Here is a 26846-nt window from a genome sequence, read left to right as displayed (position 1 = left end):
TTGGTGCGATAGAAATGAACGAAAACTAATATCAAATCAAGATCGTATTTTTGAAATTGGAAAGGGTCGGTTAGTTTTAAACTGAATGTGAAAATACTTTGGGGAAACAGTTTCGATTGGTGAGAACTATTTCGGCCACCATGAAAGCTGCGAGGCTTGCCAAATTTCTAAGATCATTATTAAGCTTTGGTCATTTAGGTAACTACGAGCTACGTCACTACTTTGAAAAAATCTCGTATTTCACAATGCTACTCAAAGGTACTCTGTTTGCATCCCATACATACTCGTATATACAATTTTTTTTTATTGACAAAACAAGATACGAGTTTTTTTTCTTAGTAGTTCCGATATGTGTTTCTACAAATTATATTAACTAAGTAAATAATTATTGAATTATGATATGATTATATTTTACCTACTGAAAAACAATCGCCATTCGCCACTAAATAACTACCTATTCCTTTACAGCGAACGTATAAAAATTGAGATTAAAAGAGTTAGGTAAAAAAGCTACTTGTGGATTTTTTAATTTACCATTCACAAACCGATTCAAAAAGTTATACTTTTAAAAATCTTTCTCGCTTATTTGTAAAATACATATTCAACAACATTTAGCACAAAATAAAAACATTGTAGTTGCCCTTTATTTTATACTAAGCGATAAATAGCTAAGTACAATGGTTCAATATGAACATTTCTATCATTCCCAGTTTACGATACAATAGAGTAAAGCCTGTTTTATGAAGTAGTCCTTTTTATAGTCCGCGTGTTGACAAACACACCCAAATCGGAAACACTCACCAAATCGCCATTTAGTGCCGTATAACAATTTTATTAGTCATAAAAGTGACTCCATGAAAGAGAATAAAAGTAGTTTAATTTGTATCAAAATAAGTCGAATCTTATTTGCGAGTTGTAAGAAAGCCTTTTCCCTTTACCTGTAAACGAAGATTTCCTGTATGTATCTATATTTCGTCGGGTGACAAGCAAAATTCACTAACTAACACCATTAAAATTATTGGACAATAAACCGTGTTACAAGTGTAATAAAGTGCATTTTACTTTAATTTTTTGATAGTACGACGATTTATATATTTCGGGGATTTCGGCTCTAACGATATCGATGAATTTTGCTTTATGGGGGTTTTCGGGGGCGAAAAATCGATCTAAGCTAAGTCCTATCTCTGGCGATACGCGTTTTTTTTGAGTTTTTATGAGATTTCGGAGCACAGCTCGCTCTCCCAAGTACTTATAACTTATAGCTAACGATATGTATCTTTTATGTGATTTGTGTGTATAAATGTATGTAAAAGTACTGCTTTTAATATAAACAACAAAACCAAAAGAATAGGTAATTTCTGAATATCAATGTCTCATAGCAACAATATAAAAGATAAAAAAAGGAAAACATATTTACGAAGACACTGAGTTACTCGTAGCTAGTAGTCAGCGTAGTTAATCCAGAAAGCATTACTGATGACATTTTTTTAATCAACGGATTTCAGATTAATACCTATGTTAAAATGAAAATGCTATTTATAACAGTTTTAAGCGACTTGGGAGATTTCTGGGGATCAGGGGCTTGATTGATATAGGTCTGCTTTGTAGTTACTTTATTTCTTTAGTTTGGGAGACAATAATAGAATACAGAAACTACTAGGATTAAACAATTACCTATTAGTACTATAGCTCATACGACTGAGGCACTCTAAGTTCAGTAGATACGATTGTTTACAATTCTGTGGCCCTAGTGAAAAATTAAGAGTACAAACACTCCTAACTGTACCTCGGTGGACCTTACTACAAAAAGCATAAGGTCCAACTGTATATCGGTGGACCTTACTACAAAAAGCATAAGGTCCAACTATACATCGGTGGACCTTACTACAAAAAACATAAGGTCCAACTGTACATCGGTGGACCTTACTACAAAAAGCATAAGGTCCACCGATGTACAGTCTCGCGCAACTTAGGTGTAAAAGGGCATAAGTGTTACGTAAAAGGGTTACTTTTACACTTTTACACCTGCGCTGCCCGAAACTTGTACCCTTATTCAAATTGATTGTCGCAAATTGATTTCTAGTTAAAAGTTAGTAAACCGATTATCATTAGGACAATCGGCCATAAAATGTCTAAAATAACATATAGCGTTCTCTTATAACATTATTCGTTGGGTCTGCGCCCTGTGCAGCAGCCCTTTTGTTTGCCGGCATTCTGGATACGGCAATAACGTTCAAGCATTAAAATTCGGGTCAGGCTGTTGACACAAATTTATGAGGGCTTTAGCAAATGGTAGCCACGATTTTAGCTTAATCACCAGACTACGGCAAAACCGAAAACAAGATAATGTGGTTTTTTTTTCAATATTCGGAATAAGATCACACAATCGCTGTTTGTCACACGTAACGATTTATACGATTCTGGTTTTATTTATGTAATTTCATTTTGTGACTTTAGGGTAACAGTTTTTGAGCTTAATTACGGCTTTTATAGAGATAAAGTTACGATTAAATTAGGTACTAATGAATACTTACATATTTAAAGGTTAGGTATATTGACATAATCGCACGGCAAAATGGAACCTCCTGATTGAGTTCTAACCTTTGCTCCATAACTTCACTTAAAAAAATCCAACTTAAGGTCAGGCTTAAATTATGTTTGTAATTTACTAAGTACATAAATGTTGCCCACACCACATCTGAAGTAAAATTTGATGTCATATTCACCAACACAGTAGTCGGTACCTACATAGTAAGGGACGGTTTACGACAACTATTTACCATCCATAAATTATTTTAGTCCTCTAACCCTTTCCAATAAGATTTTATTACCCAGCTGACACTTCCAGACCCATCCCTTCCCTTGATTCTATATAAACCGAGTGGGTACAGAGGACTTCACGTCGGAGTTTCAATGTTGTTTAGCGTTTTCACTGAAAATAAACACACGAATATTTTGAAAAGAAAAGTGAAATGACCTTTCTCGTGGAGTAAAAAGGGATAAGAGGTCTAAATGAGGGTATTTAATGACGGATTTTCCGATAATAATGCATGTGCGCGCCTTCTGTACGACTTTCTTTTTGTTCAGCTAGAGTTTTGACCAAATTGCTATTGAGCTAAAGATCAGGCCGCGTAGCCAAGATGCCGATCGCTTACGCTCCGTAGCGATCGAAACGCAACTGTCACTATCGCACTAATATGGAAGAGTGATAGAGAGACATAATGCTTTTCGTTGTCGAAGCGATCGTGATTGTAACCTTGGCTAGGCCAGCTGCTCTCTACTACATGCTTGTCATAGTTTATCACGACGAGTCATTCTTAAATGTAGGTTTTGCTTCCACTGGCTGCCTGACGATTAGTCACAGACTTGGCAAGCGACATAGTGTAAAAGTGCCACCAGCCGGCTTAGCACAAGAGTGCCGCGACTCCGTACCTGTCCCTCTCTAGTTAATACCGTTAGAAAAAGACAAGTAGTCTACCCCGTGGGCGAGATACTGGCCGCGTAGCCAAGATGCCGATCGCTAACGCTCCGTAGCGATCGAAACGCAACTGTCACTGTCACACTAATGGGGAAGAGTGATAGAGATACATAATGCTTTTCGTTGTCGAAGCGATAGCGATTGTAACCTTGGCTAGGGGGCCTGTTGTCTAAATATACGTCAAATTAGGAGCGAATACGGAAAAAAAGGCATGTGTAAGTAAAATCTCGCGCACATATAAATAAGTTGTAAGCGTGTAAGCTGAAACGATAGTCTGAAAATGTTCTAAAATTTGATTTGAGTGGAAATGTAAAATTACAGGTCAGCTTCATAGTAGGTACTAAACACAACCTTAAACATGTACGAAAGCGACGCGGATGCTGGCAGGAAGGGGCTATATAATTAAACCGGTAAACAGCAAACAGCAATAAGTCTGACTGTTAACTACCTAAATCACAGGATACGATCTTAATTTTACTACTTCGAGGTTAGGCCGGATTTGTGTCCTGAAAAGTATTATTCATTTTCACAATAAATTCGTAATTCTTGTACATACTTAATAGCGCCAATTTTATTTGAAATTGGGAATGAATAAAACGCTTGGAAACTTTTGTTACCTCTAATCTTAATTCTTAGGTTGTACTCTCGAAACACTCACTAATATAGTAATAGTTCCCTTATACATCCACCTACTTCCACTGTTTTGAACACACAGACACAGTTTTAACAATAGTAGATTGTTAACCAAGGGTGGAAAGCGAACCATTTCACCCAATAGTTCGAGGGTGAGATGGTTACTTTTACCCGAGTTAAACACTCTACTTTTAATTTCGACTATGAGGAAAGTCAAACACGAGAAATTTATTATTGGTAAGTATATTTCTTTACAACAAATTATTAACAGATACATAGGTAAACCACATAACTATAAGTCACTCGAATCACTTGAAAATGTAAACGGTGAAATTGGCGAATTTCAGTCATGCGGAAGCTAATATGAGAGCTTTTAACTGAATAAAATGCATATATTATGGCTGCTAGCCGTTGCTCGAAGTAAAAATTAAAAAAAAAAAATACTTTCCACCCTAGGGTGGGAATTGCAATTTTCCACCCGGTTATCAGCCTATGAAAGGTGAACTTTCCGAACAGGTGAGATGAAAAAGCGTTTTAATACTTTTTTAAACAAAACAAAAGCTCATGACAACATGGCTGAACGTGGCACTTGCATTGATGTTGAAATGAATTAAAACAGTATAATCGAGTAGATTAAAATTATCATATTTTTATGTCAAGGCAAAAATAATTACAGCGACCCTGTAAGAAGACCGAGAAAGGAAGAGGGTCCCGAATAAAACGAAAAGCTCGGAAATGTGAACTTTGGATTCTATTAAAGTCTGCTGAGGTTGCCGAGGGAATGTACAATTTATTTGTGATATTTTCGGTTTTTAAAAATATGGAAAGATTTGACCTCGCGTTATATAGCAAAATCTACTAGGTACTCTAGACGTAATCCAGTAAATCAATCACTATAGTACTGTGTCGCGAATATTTTTGGTGACCTCTGCATAAATGTTTGATATGTTATTACTTATTCACTATAAATGAATACCAAGTTTCATATTGATTAGTATCGTAATATTATATATAAATATAATCTAAGTCTAAGTACTTATACCAAAAGCAGGTTCTGAATACTACTAAAAATGCAAATAATGCGGGATTTGATTTTAAGGTGATGGCTAATTTGCTCCGGCGCTTCTAGATAATTTCTAAAATATTTATGAATGAATACATAATGACTTCCAATTTTAACCTTACAACATCAATAACCTTTGAACGTCAAACTTTACGTTTTAGTGCAGCGCGCAGCGGGTCAAAGTGTACTATAACCACATGAATATTTCAGTCTTTAGGCCGGCACTGTGAGTGTGAGGGGAGAATATGCCCGTACAATAGAGGGTATCGGAGAGATTTATAGGTCACGCAAGCCAGCCTTGATTAAAAACGCTCTAAATGGGTACATACGAGACATTCATTTCCCCCGTTTTCCTTTGTAACTTTGTTCTGTTACTGGATTGCCTTTTGGCTATAAACGACTTAATTTAATGCAGCGAATAAATGTCGTAATGTTTGTTCTTTGTTTCACTGTGTTTTATTTTCGGCAATGATTTATGGTTTAGCCAGATATTTTATATATTCATAATTATTAAAACTCTTTATTGTACAGTTGTGATTTTAATAAGTATCTGCTTGGTATTACTAAGAATTATCTTATCAATACGCAGCACAAGCAGGCGCTTTATAAAATCACAACTCTGAAATGTTGTATAATAAAGTGTTTTACTGCTATTACAATCTATTTTTTCTTTCCGTAGGCTAAAATGACATTTCATACTATGGAATGACTTTGTATGTTCATATTATAAAATGTTAGTTTAGTCTACCGAATAAAAAAATAGATTTTAATACTAAATACATATGTTGAAACTCTAACTCACCGTTTTTAATTTAAGTCGACAGGGAGACATCATTGTTAGAGGTCGAGTCTAGATGAAAATACCTTCGGAACTATTTGGGAAAATGGCACAATCAACGCAAACTTTCCCAAACTTCTGCGATATCTATGCAAATTTATTATCCTTTCTCGTCCGAGTTACGAGTATACCAGCTCTGATAAAAGGCGCGGAATGAACAATTTGATTTTAAATTTTAATATTTAAAGCGGGTATTTGAAATGCAATGTTAATTTTACCTCAGGATTTTCTTCAACGTAAATTATTATAATTAATAATGCAGGACGGTAAGTGATATTGTTTATATAATATGCAACGTGTAATATGAAAGTACCTACATTGTATCTAATAACAACTTTGTAACAAACATGCCAATTTCAATACAATACATGTAGGTACTATACCTAAAGAATACTTTATTAATTTTTAATATTATGTATGAGAATTGTATTGTAGATAGAGATAAATAAATTACGATATTATATATACTAGCAACCCGCCCCGGCTTCGCACGGGTTACACAAAACCTTAACAAATTACACACTTAAACCTTCAAGAATCACTCTATTGATAGGTGAAAACGAGTGAAAACCGCGTGAAAATCCGTTCAGTAGGGAGTTTTTGAATTTATCGCGAACATACATTATAACCAAAGAATTATATGACAAAGAACAACTCTCAATCTTCAAAAGTGTGACCAAAAATGAAATGCAACTGTGTGCGTAAATTGTCTATGTGAGATCAAAAATAGTGATGTCATGTTACAACATATTACTAATCTGTCGATGTTTGATTGCTTTATCGACTACTTTTTCAAATGTGTTATTTTAAACATTAAAATTCTACGACATTATGACGTATAAATAACAATTGCACTGCGTTTGCCATCAAAATCGTTACAGACTTATCTTAATGTAACTCTTACTGTGTTGCAAAGTGAATTTATCATGACACGCTAAACATGAACACCTTCAAAAAGGTATAACAATCGTTATTATTTGAAGTCGGTTATAAACACTAATATCTTAATGATGTCTTGTGAAGAAATAATTACATAGCTATTAATATACCGACAAGTTATCGATACTGTCATATGAACATTTTGTCAAGCCCTAGCGTAAACGAACAGTTTATGTTTTTACACAAAATATCCTAAATTATTGACTAATATGATAAAATATTAGCACGGAACGGAAGAAAAACTTATAATGAACTGTATAAACCGGCTTCTTACACTTTTTACGCTGTTAATTTGACACAATATCGTTATGAAAATTTCGTTCGGAATATCATAAATCCTCTGAAATAAGTAATTGCTTGGATTATTTGGCCCTGTGACACTGCAATCCGGCACACTACAAGACACCATCTTCACTGAATTACTTCATTTAATACTTTTCGTCCTAATCCGTGTATATTTTTCAATTTGAAAATTACCGTGATACGCTCTTGGCCGTCCGCGGCCGTCGTCAAACTCAAAAGTGGTTACGTTTTCTCATTGGTAGTCTGACTCTTTCGCACTCATGGGATGTTCATATACGTGATGGCTTCCCTTTCGCACACTGTCTGTCAAGCGCAAGCGAATCCTAGGTCTATGATTATAACATACACACAAGCAAACAGTAATATTTGTTCCATTTTATTATCCCTACGCAAGTGTGCGTACGTTTTAAAATTACAACAATATGTTCAATCTTTAGTCAAACGCCTCCTTTGACTACCGAATATATTGTAAGCCTTTGATCGAGAATCTCTTTGACCATCCGATCTATCGGTACGGCGCAAAGGTAATTGCAGATTATGCTCAATGATGATGCCCTTAACTTCTTGTCTAAATGATTAAATAAATGTATATAAGTATGTAGGTAGCTTATTTCTTCGAGAGTATCTGCTGTGCACGTTAAGACTAAGCCGTGGAGCACGTTGCAGGGCTATAACCGCGAAAATCAAAGTTCGCAAATTGTGGGGTTTTTTCTCTGTCACTCTAATTACGCCTTCGTTGGAGTAAAAGAGAAAGATTCCCGCAATTTGCGAATTTCGGTTTTCGCTGTAGCCGCTCAGATGTCTCTCGCAACGATTAAGGTAGAATGGCAACTGAAGCACCAGTGCCAGTGCCCTTAGAAAGCTCTCATATTAACATCTCACGAGCATCGACATCCAGTTGATGTGGGCCGATGTGGCGGTGACTCTGCTCCAACGAGAATTAGCCACAGCGCTGACGAAACGCCAACGCTCGGGAGACTATACGTAATATAGGGTCTCCAAAACTTTAAGGCCGCTGCATATTGGGCCAACGCAAGCCAGTCCAAGAGACGCAGCTATGCGGTAGAATGAGATAGCAATATCACTTGCTCCCTCTAACGCATAAATGCATTCCCAGACTGGCCAACGCTGGCCCAATATGTATAAGGGTCTTTAGATCTATGAGCTAACGTACCTGCGGCTCGCGCCTCCTTGCACGCCAGGACCATGCTGTGGCGTACGTCCGGGTTGTCGTCCGCGATGGTCTCTCCCACGGCCACAAAGCGCTCGACCGCGCAACACACGGCTGCGCCCACGCGCTGCACGGCAGCGCCGGAAGCGTCGCCTCGTGTCGCCACCAAACTACTAATCTGCGGAAGAAAAGCTTACAGCTAATTTACAAGAAACATGGTATTTTTAATTTTACCAATCTTAACAATAATTTTATGAAAAATACCTTTTACCTATGAAAAATAGCATTCGGGCCATTGTGTTCAGTTTGTAATTATATATTTTACTTACTAAATGTATATGAATTTTTCAATGTACAGTCGCCATGGTATCGGAGCGGCTAAGGCGCTCACAAATATTTGTTTGAACACGCCTCTATTGTCAGGGCGTCAGAGAGCGTGCTCAGATATTGTGAACACCTTGGCCGCTCCGATATATCTGATGGCGACTGTACCGATATATAAATAAGACATTACGAGCTACAAAGGCCAATTTGAACGTACACTAACATCAGAATGATATCTGAATAATGTCATTTAGTTACCTATTACCTCGCTCGCGCCAATACATGCACTGACCGAAATGCACTATAATTAAATGACATCGTTTGGATGTCAGTGTACGTTCGAATTGGCCTGTAAGTGTGACTTTGTTTGACTTGGCGACATGAAACAAAGATCGAAAGGAATGAGTTATCACGCAAATAAAAAAACTCAACAAATAGGGTATTTTCCTACTAGTCAAATCAGTTACTTTTTTAGAACTGTCAAAACGATTTGATAATATGGAATTTATATGAAACATTACATCGTGACGTCACGGTCAATTCACCTACTTTTTATACTCCTATCAGATTTATTAAATAGAACTTGTGTTTAAAAATAACTTTTTTAATACAGTTGCTCAAAAAGTGCTACTTTACGTAGCTGTTTAGCGTGCGGAAAGTTGGTTATCTCGAACTAGTGCTTTTTACTTTTCCAATTTTTTTAAATTTATACTTGTTCCAATTCACGACTACTTATTGATGAGTGTTAATATTAGTTTCCTTTAAACGTCGTAATCAGCATAAAAACCTACCGTTAATGTAAGAATACGAAAAATATTACATATTTCATATTTAATTACTTACCTCTTCATCATTATAACACGTTTATTTTTTAATATTCAATATTGAAAATTCCGTTCTTAATAAGTTGACTGAATGGAACGGAATAGCTGCTAAACGCCCATAGATATAATATACTTAAAGACGACGTCTAACCGAGCTGTCACTGTTACCAGTTTTGTTTAGTGTACGATTAACAATGTTTTTCTTATTTTTTCGCAACTGTATTAAAAAACGTCGTTCGATACACGTGCGGAAATGTCATTCTTCACTCGTCCCGAGTAATGACATACCTTCCGCACTAGCATCGAAATGTACTATTATCTGTGTTTTTCTAATAATTATCTGGTGCTTTATTTCATGCATGGTGTAATAGTACATTTCGATGCTAGTGCGGAAGGTATGTCATTACTTCACGAGTACCGAGATATCTTGCCACGAGCCGCAGGCGAGTGGCAAGACTCGGGACGAGTGAAGAATGACATTTCCGCACGTGTATCGAACGACGTTTTTTAATACAGTTGCGAAAAAATAAGAAAAACATTGTTAATCGTACACTAAACAAAAGTGGTAACAGTGACAGCTCGGTTAGACGTCGTCTTTAAGTATATTACATCTATGGGCGTTTGGCAGCTATTCCGTTCCATTCAGTCAACTTATTAAGAACGGAATTTTCAATATTGAATATTAAAAAATAAACGTGTTATAATGATGAAGAGGTAAGTAATTAAATATGAAATATGTAATATTTTTCGTATTCTTACATTAACGGTAGGTTTTTATGCTGATTACGACGTTTAAAAGAAACTAATATTAACACTCATCAATAAGTAGTCGTGAATTGGAACAAGTATAAATTTAAAAAAATTGGAAAAGTAAAAAGCACTAGTTCGAGATAACCAACTTTCCGCACGCTAAACAGCTACGTAAAGTAGCACTTTTTGAGCAACTGTATTAAAAAATAATTTATTTTAAATACAGTATAATACCCTATTGTATTAAATCTACTTCTGACGACAGGACAGTTAATAATATTCCCTAAAATATTCGTGTTCTTATTCAAAATCTTTAAGCTAATAAAAACGAAATGAGCAATTAGGGAATGCAAATCGGTTATTATTTGTATGGAAATAATCGGTTTTTAACCGAAACCGTGGTTATTTCCATACAAAAAATAACCGATTTGCATTCCCTATGAGCAATATTACAAGAATGTATTTGGAATTAAATAGTCGAGCTTGGAATTACTCGAATCCACTGCAGGAAACAATAATTCAGGCGTTGCACTTAATTAGTGCAGACTTAATATTGTCTTATGAGAATTACAGTTTCAACGTTTTGGCTTGTTGCTGCCTCGAGGTCACAGACAAAACATCCTCCAGACTGAGCATAAGTAGTCGCGCTAGCCCCTCTGCCACGCATACGGTAATTTTACTCCATGTTCGTGTCGAAAGTGTCTTTGTGTGACGTCCGTGTCTTTGAACGGACCAATCACGGCACGGGACTTCGCTCACCTCGTCCCGCGCACTTTCGCATTTTTGGCATCAACAGTTGCATGAAATAATTGCTCTAAACTCGGTCTAGAGGATTCCTAGTCTATGGTCGAGGTAAGACTTTAATTAGGTAAGGCAGAAGCTTGTGGAAGCTTGCAGCAATTATCCGACAGTTTCAGAACGAGAATACTTGCATTTGTTTTTTAGGGTTCCGTACCCAAAGGGTAAAACGGGACCCTATTACTAAGACTTCGCTGTCCGTCCGTCCGTCTGTCACCAGGCTGTATCTCACGAACCGTGATAGCTAGACAGTTGAAATTTTCACAGATGATGTATTTCTGTTGCCGCTATAACAACAAATACTAAAAACAGAATAAAATAAAGATTTAAATAGGGCTCCCATACAACAAACGTGATTTTTGACCTAAGTTAAGCAACGTCGGGAATGGTCAGTACTTGGATGGGTGACCGTTTTTTTGCTTTTTTTTCGTTTTTTCTTTTTGCATTATGGTACGGAACCCTTCGTGCGCGAGTCCGACTCGCACTTGCCCGGTTTTTATACCTTGTCTGTTGTCATGTTTGCAAAAAAAAATGTTCATGTTCTACTAACTATTGATCAAATTCAAATAACATAGGCTAAATTCAAATAACATAGGCTAAATCAGATCTGTTTTCATTTAACTAAATAACAATTTCATCATTTAACTAACTAAAAAGAATATTAAAAACTTAGATATAAATCACGCCAAATCGAAATTAAAAGCTTCGTAATTTTGGTTCATACTTGTACAGTCAACGGTAAAAATATAGGTTTAGACAACTTACTCAAAAATATGTCCCATAGTTCTTAATTCACTGACATAAGAGTTATGGGACATATTTTTGAAATGATTTGTACACCCATATTTTTACCGTTGACTGTACCTATAGATCATAGGAGTGATATGAATGATATGATAGGTAAAAATATACCAATGATACAGTAATTTAACTGTCACACTTATTATTAGATTTATTATTAGATAGATATACAATATATATATTAGATGTATGTATTTATCTTGTTATACTGGCAATCTTTGCAAGTGGAAATAATTAGATCCCACCAAAAACATTCTGTAAAAAACTAGCCAAGTCTCGATGGAGCTGCTTGTTTATCTCTAAAAAGTAATGAAATCTAGACAAAGTCGTGCCAAGTCTAAGGTTCCTTACTGCGATTTCTTTATTATTATAGTTAATGTTGTGTGACTTGGCCGTTGAAGGGTACACAAGGGTACAAAACCAGGTGCTCCATGACACCATTGCACCAATCTGCCATTGCACCAAAAAGAAGTGTTTGTTTCAGGCTCGCCTGTACATAAGTATTATTGAAATACGCAGCTTTATCAAGCCTACAATTGACTGGTTATTGAATCAACGTTTTCCAAGTGGCAATTTTCCATCGTCAATGGGTAGCGGTTCTGGCGACAGATTGGTGCAATGGTGTCATGGAGCACCTGGTTTTGTACCCTTGTGTACCCTTCAACGGCCAAGTCACACAACATTAACTATAATAATAAAGAAATCGCAGTAAGGAACCTTAGACTTGGCACGACTTTGTCTAGATTTCATTACTTTTTAGAGATAAACAAGCAGCTCCATCGAGACTTGGCTAGTTTTTTACAGAATGTTTTTGGTGGGATTTCACTTCTTTTTGTAGAAACCCCCTGGCACTGATTAAAATAACCGACTTGGTTTCACATTACATCTCAAAACTTTTTTGTAGTAAAAGCGTTGCGAGACTTGCACCTTTTTACATGTAATGTTTTTGATGGGATCTCATCTCTTTTTGTAGGCAGTCCTTCTTTTCGGGTACTTATACCCATACTATGTATACACATATCATAACTAAACATATCTTCATTCATACTCACATCGTACATCGTAGTGTACCTTTACTTTACCTACTATTTGTTGGAACTGCAACTGTAACTTTGTAATATCATATATTTATATGGGATTACAAACTTACTTATGCAGTTCTTAGATCTTTAAAACGTGACTGATATTGCAATATTTTTAGGTTTTCCCTTTATGTGGCCATTAAACCCTAACTCTGTACCAAATTTCAGCTCTCTGAGTTTATGGGAAGTACTAGTTCTATTCTGATGATCATGAGTGAGTTTCATAAATGCGAAACTTTGCTTTCGCTTAACTTCGGAACTAAATGACCTACAGACTTGAAATTTTGGATTTTACGTATGTGATTATAGCTTACTGGATGACCAAAATTTCTGCGTTCTGGTTTTATCCAGAGGTTCTCAAATAGGGGCCTGAAAATGCGGCGAAATGGTTCCAGTAAAGGATGGTACGGCAGTGTTTGCTTCGCGCTCGACTTGGCGGGGGCACTGCCGTGCCCCCCGATAGAGTCTGTGCGCGGAAAGAGAAGAATCGTCGAATATATGGGGCCCAATACATTCTAGATACAACTCTTCTCTTTCCGCAGATACTCTATTTGAAATGATTTACTGTTTAGTTGCTTTAATTGTGCTACAAGAAAAGACCTGGGCACCTGCAAACTATGATGTACGTATGTAGGTACCTAGAAATCGCTATTTTCTACAAGTCCTCATATTATGTACCTATGACAATTAAATAAATCCGAAGAAAATGAATAACGGGAAGTTATTTCAATAGTTTTTCATACGATTTCTGATGCCACGTTGGCGCCTTGATGGTTAGTTAGATTAGAATGGCGTTATTTTATATGTCCATAAACTGTTAGGTATTCGCGTGACTAAACACAATCACTTTAATTCACTGTCTTCTACTGCATTTTTTATAACAGCTGTGTCTGTTTATATTGAACGATTTCATGCAGTAGTCATATAATTTTCAGTGAGCATAACGTATAATTTGCGTAAATTACGGAGCATTATTAAGTAGAATAATAAAATTTGCTTAGCAAAGTTATTCTACAAGTACAATGAATATGATAGGTACTGCAAATGTTATTTAGCAGCATTATCAGTTTAGCCCTGGCATTCCATTGTTTCACATAATGCTCGTGAAATTCTCGCATCAAAATTATTGAAGTACTTATGTACTTATATGTACGTACAGTTATCACTTTTGTTTATACTTCGACGTAACTAACAAACAGCTGTTAACTATCACAATATTGAGAAGTCTATTCATCTATATTCACTAAGCACAACACCAGGCTCTTTCTAATTATGTGCGGCTCAAAGGAAGGGCATCAATTAGCGGATCAAATCGTTTAAGACTTCGTGAGCGACAGCGCGCTGGCCGGGTAGCGGGGTGAGCTCGCGGAGTTTCGATCAAGGTCGTGGTAGCACGCGATCTGCCAGGCTGCCTAGCACTTGTTGCGTCTGCTCCTTGAGCCACCACCGAAGGATCGGCGAGCTGGTCGTGTTCACTATCAGATGTTCGTGACGTTTTGTTGTTGTTGTCGCCGTGATAGGTACGGTACCTGCGGGTCCCGACGTGTGTATTCGTCGTCATCGGAGAGCGCGTCCATGTCTGAGAGGAGTGCGCGGGCGGCGCGTGGCGGGCGCGCACGTGCCCGACGTGCCGGACGCGCGACACCGTACCGCGACCGCGCCGCTCTGCCCGCGTCCGCCGCGGCACTGCCCGCCTGCCCGGCCCGCCGTGCCGCTGCCGTCGCCATCGATCCACCCAGACACCCCATCCGACCTGCCCTACCCCATTCCACTCTACACCGATACAACACCACGTGGCCGCCCGCCCTTAACTCATAAACACCATTGAGGTGTTTATGAGTCGCATCGGAATAATGCACTGAGAAGTATTTAAAATTATCCCTTACAACATACAGACAAATCTATTATTACAAAGAAGAAATTTTATTCATAATGCATCCTCCAAAAATCCCTTTTTCATTCAAACTGCCCGCCAGACGAACGAACCCAATGCGACGGCGCGGATTATGGTGCAACAGTTTGCTGTCGTGGGCGGGAAATTCTAACAGTAAACGTCATGTGACGTAGTAAAACCGACGTGTTTTATGGTGAAGCCGTGCCGAAAATAAAATTATGATTTTAGACTACGCATAAACTTCGGAGTTCTCGTCAGAGTCCAAAACGACGTCAGGGTACGGTCGCTGACGCGATTTAGTAGTATTGTGAAGAGTAAACGTCACCGTGAGACGGCGGGAGGGTTATGGAATTACGACAATATTGAGTAATATTTTGGTGTATTTCATACCTGTTTGATGAGTGGTAGTAGAGTTCTTTCTACGGAGCGCGTTTTTATTTGCGAGAGGTCGAATTCAGGCAGGCCAGCGGCCGCCATGGCTGGCGCGGACGCGACTGCGCGGGTGCGCGCGCACCCGGCGCCGCGCCGCTATTGGCCGCCGCCGCCGTCACGTGGCCCGAGTCCGCCCGAGTGTGACCCGAGCGGACCCGAGCCGCCCTCCGCCCGCCCGCCGTAAACACGCACTGTTTAGTTTTACACGTACTCGGTGGGCTTATAAAACTACGGCTTTACGGGATTCACTTTGTTTTGATTGCGGACGCCAATTTGTACACGCATGGCATGCAAGCGTGTAGGTTTTTAACACGTATAAATTGATTTGTTTATAGATTGCAACGGAAAACTGATTGTTTATTTAAGTTTGCAATATTATATTCAAGTTGCTGCTCTCAAACGTAACTACATTTATGTATTCACATAAGTGTAGTTCGCAAACCGTTGTTGAACCACTTGTTAGTGTTCGATTGAGATGGCTAATGTCTGATGATGAAGACCGAATGAGGTCTTTAATATAAAAAGTGTGAACTAGGTACCACAAACTAGATGATATTGGAGTCGTTAGTACCTATCTACAGTCTAGGTGCAGTCTGCGATAAAATAAAAGTTTTTTATCTTATGTCTCGGTTTGGCCCGATGGTTGACTGATAGAGAATGCCATTAGGCATTAAGTCCACCATTTGTACATTATTTTTATGTTTTGTACAATAAAGATTAAATAAATAAATGACCTATACTACTTAGAGTGATGTATTTGGTCGAGCAGTAAAACAATAGTTGCATCAACAATATTTATTTTCAATTGATTCCATTCAAACAACTAAAACTTACGAGTAATCATTGGCACATTATCACAAAGGTTGTCAATGATATATATATGTTTATTTATTTCCTCCTCTACATACAATATGAAATGGCAATTAATTAATTAAGTAAATAACAATAATATCTATGCAATCGTGTTCTCCTGTGAGATCTATAATTATTACAATCAGGGATGGTGCGGATGCAGATTTATTGACATCCGCGGATGCGGATGCGGATATTTAAAGCCTCACATCCGCGGATGCGGATGTCAAGATATGGTACTTAAAAAACGTCAAACATTACATTTTTAGCATTTTTAATTAAAAAAAAACGAAACGTTTAGTATTTGAGCAAGAATATAGGTGCGTTTTATTTAATAAACAGTAACTTGGCCGACTTTTCGGGATCTAGACGATTTCATTATATACATATAATGACGAAATTACCTAGCACTTACGCCGCCGGCATCGTCGCTAATAGGTACATTCCTGTTACCGACTTGCTCGACATCCGCATCATGCGGATGCTCCGCATCGATTTTATACGGATGCGGATGCAGATGCGGATGCGAATATTCGCAATATCCCTGATTACAATAACCTAACATTTGTATAAATACTACAAAAAACAAATAAACTAAGAGATATACGAAGTAAAACAATCCTATTCGTGGCGACAACATTAATGTGGTTTATTCGGATGGTTCCGAGAAGTTCAGGATGTCGGGTAATTGCAATACTCTAATAAAATGGAATTGTAAGTAGATGATTTTCGGAATTAGCCGACATATTGAAATAGTTTGGAATACCCAAGTACCTACATACACCTTATGATCATATTTTTATGCCTCTTAGTTTAGTTGTCGTTAATACAATATCATATATAAAATATAATATAATAATACTGATTAAAACGGTGAAATTGATATAAGATTACATAATTTTAGTACAAGACAACGAAAATAATGAAATAACAGAAATTGTAACACACATGCAATACTCTAAGATACGCGGACTACCTAAGTAGTATTTTTACATTTAAAGTTACCTATGCAGTAGGAAAGCTACCTATATTATTTAGGAGTTAAACTTTGGTAAATGGTATTATAAAATAGGTTTAAAAACATTATTAGTAAATATATGAAATCTAATAGAATAATTTTATTGGTGGTACGAGAACAAATTAATATTACTTAAATATATACGAATTCTCAACTAAATAACTTACTGTCTATATATTTGCTTATTGATAAAATAAAATAAGTCGATTAGGACGGAATCAGTAACAACACATTAACTGTAACAAACAAATCAAATACGAATGTAACATACAGGTAAAGCACGTTACGATATACTGCACTATTTTTAGATGTATCTGAATTCGGTATGCGCATTCTTGTAAAATCTAGGACGTTATTCATAACTGTTATTAGAATATAAGCCATTATTAACTACTCATGGCAAAATGTTATATATACCAACTAATATGCCTCAGTGAAACGTTTTCGAACTTTAATGCAAGTCATACATAAAAACCATGTTTTGTGGTGTTCATCTGTTGCACATAAAAAACGGTGGTCAACTGGACTAAAAACGTGATAGAAAATCACCAATAAATTATGGAGCAGGTAGGTACTGTCTGTACTTAAGGAAAGCTGTCATTCTGCTGAGGATTCTCGTTAGATTTTATCAATTATCATAATTATAAAAGTCTAGTGTTTGTGATTAACATTAGATAGAAGCGGACCAAGGTAACTCTGCATGTCATCATTAGTCTCAAATTCTCATGAAAACTTGACGTTTATAATGACACCCCTTCACTTTGTTTTATTCAAGTCGACGCAAAGTTTGCTTAGAAGGTCTTTACACGCTTTGCGCTTGTTGATCCTGCTTAAAGTCAGGGAACTTTCCAACATCCACGAAGTTTGTCTATTCTCTGGAGTCTTTGGAATCCGTTAAACCTAGCGTTGACCACAGCCACGTTTTAATCGAAAAGAGAGACACGGTTTCGGCTAGTTATAATAAACGCCCATGCTGATCTGCGGCCTGCGCTTGTTGTACAGCGCCTGCTTAGATTCTGTACTATCTTGAGAACTGTCTGACATCCATGGACTTTGTCCGGGCGAATTTCTAACCTTTCGTTTCCTTAAACTTTCCGTCGGACCTAGCGTTGGCCTGAGTAGCTGTTTGAACCTGAACGGGCCTTCTGTGTAGTCGTCGTCAGAGCTGAAGATAGGTGTGGCGAGGATTTCTGGCGAGTTGCGGAGAATCTTTCGGAAGTCTGACTCTGGGTCGTGAGTTGGATTGTAGACTGGCCGCGGAGGTGGGTCTGCCTTGTGTGACTGCTTTACTAGCTCGATTATCTTGTTACTGAAAACATAATGTAGGGTACTTAGATCAACTGGTATATTCCAAGAAAAGAGTAACGTGATGTATTAATAATAGGTACTCTATGAGAATAGCAACTCATAAATAAAGATTTGTACGACAAATTTACGACAGCCAAAACTGAAAGACCTAACTACATGTAAAACGGAATTTAAGTCTTGATCAAAAATGTCAATTCATGAAATCAATTAAATAATAAAGATTAACGATATATGTATGAGATTTGAACTATTGATAGATAGTAAATAATGTAGCCACTTAGTCGCCCCAGGAATTTGAAAACTGCATTATAACTAATCACTTTTAATGAAAAAACACGATAAAAACCACAGGTAATGACAAATAACTACAAGCTACGATGAAATACTAGGATTAATCATTATAGATAACTTATCATACCAAGGTTTCCTGAATTCCGCGCGTATGGCATGCACAACAAAAGGATTAGTCAGAATCACGGCCAGAAGTTAGTGAAGTCATCGTCGCGCGCATACCTGACGAGGCCGCCGCACTGACGGCTGCAGGGCAGATTCTGCCAGTTCTGGCTGGCCAGGTGGTGCCGGTGCTCGGCGCACTGCTCGACCGGCTGTTGATTGCTCCTATTGGCTCTGGAAATATATGGTTACTTATTTAATCTGTGGCGCTATTTGGATTTACGTGATTGGGTTCGAGACTTTCAGGTATAGTATGTAAATAAATAATTATGTATTAGGTATTCTACTTGTCTACTTCCTATAGACGGAGAGAGATGGAACTGTAAGTATTAGGTACGTACTATCGGCAAAAAATAGTTTGTTTCGTAAAATCCAGTGAAAAATGATCTTGATGAAACCTAAATGTCCGCGAAGCGTCTGGTTGACGTAACTGGTGACCGAAGAGCTGGCGGCTACCTCTCACAACGTATCAGTATTGCGATACAGCGGGGAAATGCCGCCAGCATCCTTGGTACAATGCTTCAGGGGCCTATTTTAGATTTAAGCTAGTTATTAATTTCGTTTAGTTGTACCACTGTATATATATTATATGTAAATAAATGATTTATAATGTCCGAATTGAAATAGTTACCTATAACCTACTTACACAAATAATAAACTAATTTAGTAACGCCACAGAACAACACAACAACTAACCAACCTTAATGGACTGTTCTCGTATTCTTTATTAATAAAGGGTTCATCCCAAGGGCTTGTAAAGCTCTCTAGGAATTCTGGCGAGGGACTGATCCGCGAAAGCATGAGGGAAAACAAGGTTATAATTGTTATAAATACATATTATCTAAAATGTACTGCAGAAATAGTATACATTAATAAAAAATACATGAAAAATTAAATTCGAAATATAGAACTGCTGTTTAATAGTGTTTACCCCTAAAGAGCCCCCCCACTCCCACATCGTACCAATCATACGTCAATTAACAGTTTTGAATGATTCACGGTTAGTTTCACTAGACTCGAATATACTACTATACTATCTATAGACTAGACTAGTATTAAGGAGGTCAAAAACAATACAAAAGGTAATCAGGGCCATATCCCGGTCGATATAAGTCTAGTCATACGTTAATTTAGACGATGGATAAGTACCATTACACCAACAGTTCTGATGAGCCAATAGTCACTAATTGCAATCACCATTTACATCATTTAATCGGTTTATCTGACCCGAGCCTTTATTTGACCACCCACATGAGTAGCTCCATAGTATAATTAAGTAAACCAATATATTTGGATATTATGCTTCAACTAGCAATGCACGATTGAGGCAGCTTGTATGTATAAGAAGCAGAGCTCGGATAGGGTGAGCTATTTGCCTTATATATGACATAAGACATGTCAAATTATAAGGCAAATAGCTCACCCTATCCGAGCTCTGATAAGAAGGCAAAAAAGGAGATGGTAGTTATCTGGATAGTCGACTGGCGTCCTGCCCCAGCTGCGTCACCTGACCGGGATCGCGCACGATGGCTGGCACGAGCGTGAAGTCTGGCGGCGGTCGGCCACGGGGTTCAGCCTTGTTGTAACACTGTATAGTATAATTCTGTGCAAGTTTAAGAGATGGTACCTGGAAAGGCGGCTGGCGTCTTCCTTCAGCTGCGACACCTGACCACGCACGATGGCCGGCACGAGCGTGAAGTCCGGCGGCGGTCGGCCACGGGACCTGCTGCGGACGAACTTCAGCCGTGTTTTAACGCTGTATAGTATAATACTGTGCAAGTTTAAGAGATGGTACCTGGAAAGGTGGCTGGCGTCTTCCTCGAGCTGCGACTCCTGACCACGCACGATGGCCGGCACGAGCGTGAAGCCGGGGGGCGGACAATACTCGGCGGGTGGCCGTGAGACCTGCTGCAGACGAACTTCAGCCTTGTTGTAACGCTGTAGTACACTGTGCAAGTTTAAGAGATACCTGGAAAGGCGGCTGGCATCTTCCTCCAGCTGCGACACCTGACCGCGCACGATGGCCGGCACGAGCGTGAAGCCGGGAGGCGGACGGTACTCGGCGGGCGGCCGTGAGACCTGCGACAGACGGACACCGGGCTTGTTGCGACGCAAGTTCTTGTGAAGCTCTTGGTTTTTGTCGTGCACCTGGAAATTAATGTTTTTAGAATATAGTGAATTATTAATCGTGTAAATAACTTACTTAAGCAAGATATTCAATTTACACAAAGTTTCTGGAAGTCACGTATCCCGGGCTCTTCTAATTAATAATAAGTAAATAAAAGTTGTGAAGTCTTGGATAAAATCTTTACCGAAGTAGATGACGCTATTCAGCGCCATTTGATTTTTGGTAATTATTAAGTTGTCAGACTTTAACTTTTGACAGCCAGTGTTACCGTAGATATAACGTACGGAGTCGTACAGCGAGATCTACTCAGCTGTCAAATTCGAAGCACGACTTTTTCTGACTTTACAGATCTTCCACTATGAATAACTCTCTGATTCTATTTAATTTTATTTAATAGATAACAAAATAAATATCAGGAATAGATATCATAAAGGCAAAGACGTGAGTGGAAGTGTAAGGTCGTGGAGACAGAATACCTGGTTCGCGAAGGACTGCAGCTGGCTGGCCCGCTCCTGCACGGAGTGTTGCTGCATGAGCTGCTGCGGCGTGGGTGCTGGGTGTTGAGGCGGCGGCGGCGCTCGGCCCTTCGCCCATTTGCGCCGTGCCGTGTAGCCCCGGAAATCTGAAACGTTTTGTCGGCAAACGATGAATCCAGGACCTATGTAACAAAATATTTTTAATTGAATAACTGGACATGTATTGCAAATTAAGGTTACTAATTTTTTTTTCTTTAGGGACCCACAGATTACCAATTCGTCGGACGATATCAATCTGTCAGTTAAACGAAAAAGGTGACAATTCCGAACAACTGACAAGCTGATATCGTCTGGCGAGCTGGTAATCTCTGGGTCCTGTTAGACTTTACACCTATTCCACAATCAATAAATGACTCTTTGATGATACATACTGAAACTACTACATAGTTAGACTGCCAGCTATTATACCAAACCAAGTCAATTCAAGTAAGGCCTGATTCGAATTCAATCTGCCAAATTGAAAACCCTATTAATGGTACTGAAGCTAGCTGAATCAAGATTTGTTTTTCCATAAATTATTGAAAATTTGTTTAAAAATTGTTATTTATAAGTAAATTCATCATTTTCCATTTCTTCCCGCTCCTGTCGTTAGTTTTGTTGTATGCCCTCCATCATACATCCGACAGTGTTTTTTGACAGTTTCTTAGTTTGAGTCCTATCAAGAACAATGTTTATTTTGAAATATTATATTGCATATAGTTTTTGTTGTTTTAACGAACTAATTCCTTGGACACTCCACTCCATACCGTTCAATAGGTCAATACTGTGGGACTTTGTTGAATCAAGTTTTTTGGTCCGATTTCGAGGGTACTGGCTTAAGCATGCTGATTGCCTCATAAACATCGTGGATCATCTCCAAATATTATCAAAGTAATATTGGAAATCCGCATTATTAAACTAAAGCTGCGAACCGTTTCTTTTAGTGATGTTGGTGTCGATTTCTCTGTCGAAAAGTAACCAATGCCCGGTAACTGACACCACATCGACGAAATTCCTGATACGCCAGATATTTGAAGATATGTCTAGATCCTCATTGTTTCATGGATATTGCAATGAAATTACCTTTCAGTATTGGTATAATATTAGGTAACAGGTTATGTTGGAAATTAGTTATGTGCAAGTTTCTTCCATACTTATCAAGTTTTTGACAGCAATTTGGCGCCTAATTAAAAAGACGGCGGCGTTTATTTGATTTTTTTGATCATCTTAGAATTGATAAAAAAAAAATTTTTTGGTATAATAATTTTGTGATTCTGATAATTATAATGTCGTAGTGTATATATAAAGTAAGCTAGAAAATATCCAAGAAAAATCACTCTGAATTTGTCAAATTTGTTTCGAATCAGGCCTTAATACTTAATTGAGATCGGAAATGATCCCTAAATTTTAAAACAATGTTGTTTTATTGAACTCTATTAAGTTGATAGATTCAAAACCGATTAAGATTGCGTCTTACGACTCTGGATAACAACGGCAGCTTTATTTGAATCGACGTTTTCTTTATTGCTGCCGGAATTGGTGTCGTTGCTGTCGCTATCGTTCGACGTCATCTTCCTTAATATCTTCGCTTTCATCATGGCCTTGTTTTTAATTAAAGCAGCTGAAATTTCATAAAATATAAAAACAAAATGTTTTTATGTACAATGTCGCTCAGCAATAGATAGGTACCTCAGTTATGCAAAGTCAGCGTGCTAAGAACCAGAACATTAATATTGTTGGAATTTATTCCGGATATCCACTTGTTACCACTAAGATGTTTACAAAAGGTGATTCATCATTACATTACACATAGTTATGAAACCTCCGACAGGTGATAACAACTTAGAAAAATTGCAATTGAAGCATCATCTAATAATGCCAACAACAGCTTGGTGGTAATGGGTGGGAACATACTATTTGTTCGTGCCCCTCTACAAATTAAAAAAAAGCTTTCTCAAACGTGCTGTAAGTAGCACAAGTGTTTCTTACCACCGGATTTATGTTTTCGACTGTCCTGTTCCATCTGTTCCCTCTGGAACTCCCTAGCTAGCTGTCTCTGTCGTTCTTGCAGTCGTTTCCTGGTGAGCCAGCCTCTAACGTGTTTCTGCAGCGTGAGCACAGATATAGCCATCTGGGCCTTCAGCCGGAGGAAGTAACGTCGAGCGAGCCATCCTCGACCACACGCTTGTACCAATACTACTTTCCGAATCTACAATTTTAGGAAAATATGTAATAAATGCCTAGTACTTGAATATTACCATTAAATATTTTGTATAAAATCTTGTCTTAAGTTTAACATAGGTTAAGAATAAGTCCGATGGCACCTAGGTAGGATAAATAACTATTTGACTATTTTCTGTATAATCTGTATTCGTGTATCATCATCTCAGCCACAAGACGTCCACTGCTGAACATAGGCCTCCCCCTTATTTCGTGTATACATACATATTCGTGTATACATAAATATAATAATTTAAAATATTAAATTAGATAAAAACACAAATAAAAAAAGAAGGAAATTATTCAAATAGGTAACATACACATGGATGTATTATTTAGGATGCAATACGCGCCTGCACGAATTAAATGAGCAATGATATCTGCCCGAGCATATCGATTGGACAGCGTTAATAGAGAGTTGAGTACCATAATTATATAGGTAAGTACATAAAATATACGTACCTGTTCTTCGTAGATTCGGGCGAGTACTTCAACGTGATAATACTTCAAGAAGACTTTTGATTTCCCTAGCGCCCAGCCGTCCATCTTTAGTCTTAAAAGCAAAAGACGGCACGTGTCTCGGTTCGGTTTTACTTCTTCGTTATAGTTGAATGCTAAGAAACTGTACCTGCAATCATTGTTTAAGACTATTAAATTGAAAATATATATCCACAGATTATTTTCACAAAGTCCACCAGGCACAGGCATAATTATAATTAACGAACCAGTGACCTAACTTTCATAAATGAGCTAGATTATGGCTCGACAGGTTTCAAACCTTACTGTATGTAAGAAACATTAAAGGCACGGATTTCTGTTGGATCCATGTTGGATCTATCTGTGCTCTAAATAATTTAATTATGCAAGTGATTGTGGAGGTGTAATTAATTGTAATATTACACGTAATTGTCTTACCTCTTCAAAAATTCTTCAAACGTTAATCGGTGGGAGAACCCATTTTGTCTTATCCTAATAGTTTCTAGAACGCCCGTATACCTAAGCTGCTTTAAAATTTTCGTAGAATCAAAATGTTTCGGAGACCGCGAATCGTTTGGCTTCAAACACCTCACGAACTGTGGTGAGCCACTGACCATTTTCTGGAGCAGTTCCATTAGAGAATATCGGAAATAGGTCGACACTGTTTGCTGAGCGCGAGATTGTGAAGCAAGCCCACGGCTGTTGAAGCGGTCCTGTTAAAAATATGAGTGATTATAACAAGTAAGTTCAATCAACAACTACCCACAGTTTTGTACAGATAAGGAAAGTAAAAGGAAATCCAAAAATGTATCTAATGTTGCTATGTAGGTACAGTCGCCATCAGATATATCGGAGCGGCCAAGGTGTTCACAATATCTGAGCACGCGCTCTAATGGCCTAACAATAGAGGCGTGTCCAGATATATGTGAGCACCTTGGCCGCTCCGATATATCTGATGGCGACTGTACAGATGTAGTGTATAATTATTTTTCATCGTATTTTCTCGGAATCGTTCGTATTTTTCATGCTACTTCAGTCAACCTCAGTACCTACTGTTTGTTCCGAGACTGACTGACAAAGCAAGACACTTTCGTACGTTTCCGTGAAAATACGATGGAATATGATTATGCACTACATCTGTAGCATATTAACCAAACGTGTTTTCACGGCAGTAAAAAAAACGTTTGTATTACTTACCCGAGTATCACATGAACTGTCTAAACTTCTATTAGTGTCCATATCGCCTTGCAGAGGGGAATATAAATTGCCAGTCTTTGTAATCGGACACTGGAAAAGGAATCTGATGATATCGTATTGGCTTTGTCGCATCAATTGAACTACTTCCGGAGGCAAGAAATTGCGGTTTTTCTCCAGAAATCCATCGGCTTGATACACTACGCGACCGGCGAAGTGGTGGATGGCAAAGCATATAGCATCTGATTTTGGTCGGACATAGTATTTGCTCTTTAGATTATTATGGAATTTTTCTGTAAGAAAAAATGTTAGGTATATACATATTGTATGGGTGCCTTGCGGCACCGTTACGGGCGACAGTAGACGGACACAAACGGAGATGGCGGGACAACCTGGACGCATATCTCAACGACTGGCCAGAGATTGCTCAAAACCGAGACGAATGGAAATCGAAGGGGCCTCCCTTTGCCCAGCAGTGGGACACCGTATTGGCTTATAATAATAATATATTTGTAAAGTACTGATCAAGGAAAAAAAGGTGATTACCAATGAGGCTTCTATCAGTAGATCTTGGGAAACGGCTTTCTTCATCCAGCAGTGCTAACAGGCCCATAGGTCTTGACAACAACATGTCTAAGACAGGCCTGTTATCGGAGAATTCCACCAGATCGACCGGGACCCCCTCTGCCATATACTCTTGCTGCTCCCAGGTGAATATATGTTGGTTGAAATAGTACTGTATTTGTTCGTTTGCAATGTTAATGCATAGTTGTTCAAACGAATTTCTGTTGAAGTTTTCAAATCCGAAGATATCTAATATTCCAATGGATAATTGTTCAATGCTGAAACATAGGTAATAATTGTACAGAATTATAAACGTACCTATAATCAAACACACAAGTTTAGGGCTGAAAAATAGGATCAGATATTCAACTTAATTGTTTGAATATAATGTAGGTACTTAATTTGTAAAACGAGTCGTGTAGATCGAGTAGTAGTAAAAATAACTATAGCTTACAGTACACTCACAGGCCAATTCGAACGTACACTGGCATTAAAATTATATCTAAATGATGTACATTAATATTTTGCTTGTACTTGAATGTCCGTCGCATGTCGCATGTATAGGCGCGAGCGAGTCTAACTATTAAATGATCATTTAGACCTCATTCCGATGTCAGTGTATGTTGGAATTGACTTTTGGAACCGTGCCAGTGCAAATTCAAATATGTAGGTAGTTTAATTGTCTGTAGCGGGGTCCCTTTGCTTCCCATAAAGTTTTAAGTCATAATGTATTGTTTGTCATATTATCGGTAGTCATAAAACTGAAACCGTTAACTTTTCAGGATTT

At 38.0% G+C, this 26846-nt stretch overlaps 2 protein-coding genes across 2 annotated transcripts in view; both read right to left on the bottom strand.

Annotated features, from left to right (window-relative positions):
* Positions 1-14821, bottom strand: part of LOC134680077 (alpha-catulin) — a 117926-nt gene extending 103105 nt beyond the window's left edge. Inside the window, exons 1-2 of the mRNA XM_063539112.1 lie at positions 14534-14821; positions 8429-8603 (exon numbers count right to left, since the gene is read on the bottom strand). Of these exons, the coding sequence (XP_063395182.1) occupies positions 8429-8603; positions 14534-14752 (394 nt within the window). The 5' untranslated portion in view covers positions 14753-14821. The remainder of the gene's footprint in view (positions 1-8428; positions 8604-14533) is intronic.
* A 1289-nt stretch (positions 14822-16110) lies between these two features.
* The window catches only part of LOC134680011 (myosin-IIIb-like), a 44051-nt gene continuing 33315 nt past the window's right edge, over positions 16111-26846 (bottom strand). The window contains exons 12-22 of the mRNA XM_063538986.1: positions 26042-26337; positions 25499-25788; positions 24740-25014; positions 24287-24452; positions 23594-23813; positions 23082-23225; positions 21566-21711; positions 20931-21109; positions 19662-19745; positions 19022-19135; positions 16111-18509 (exon numbers count right to left, since the gene is read on the bottom strand). Coding sequence (XP_063395056.1) covers positions 18152-18509; positions 19022-19135; positions 19662-19745; positions 20931-21109; positions 21566-21711; positions 23082-23225; positions 23594-23813; positions 24287-24452; positions 24740-25014; positions 25499-25788; positions 26042-26337 — 2272 coding nt within the window. The 3' untranslated portion in view covers positions 16111-18151. The remainder of the gene's footprint in view (positions 18510-19021; positions 19136-19661; positions 19746-20930; positions 21110-21565; positions 21712-23081; positions 23226-23593; positions 23814-24286; positions 24453-24739; positions 25015-25498; positions 25789-26041; positions 26338-26846) is intronic.

Source organism: Cydia fagiglandana, chromosome 3 (assembly GCF_963556715.1).
Source record: "Cydia fagiglandana chromosome 3, ilCydFagi1.1, whole genome shotgun sequence".
NCBI lineage: Eukaryota > Metazoa > Arthropoda > Insecta > Lepidoptera > Tortricidae > Cydia > Cydia fagiglandana.
This window is presented reverse-complemented; position numbering and strand designations above follow the sequence as displayed.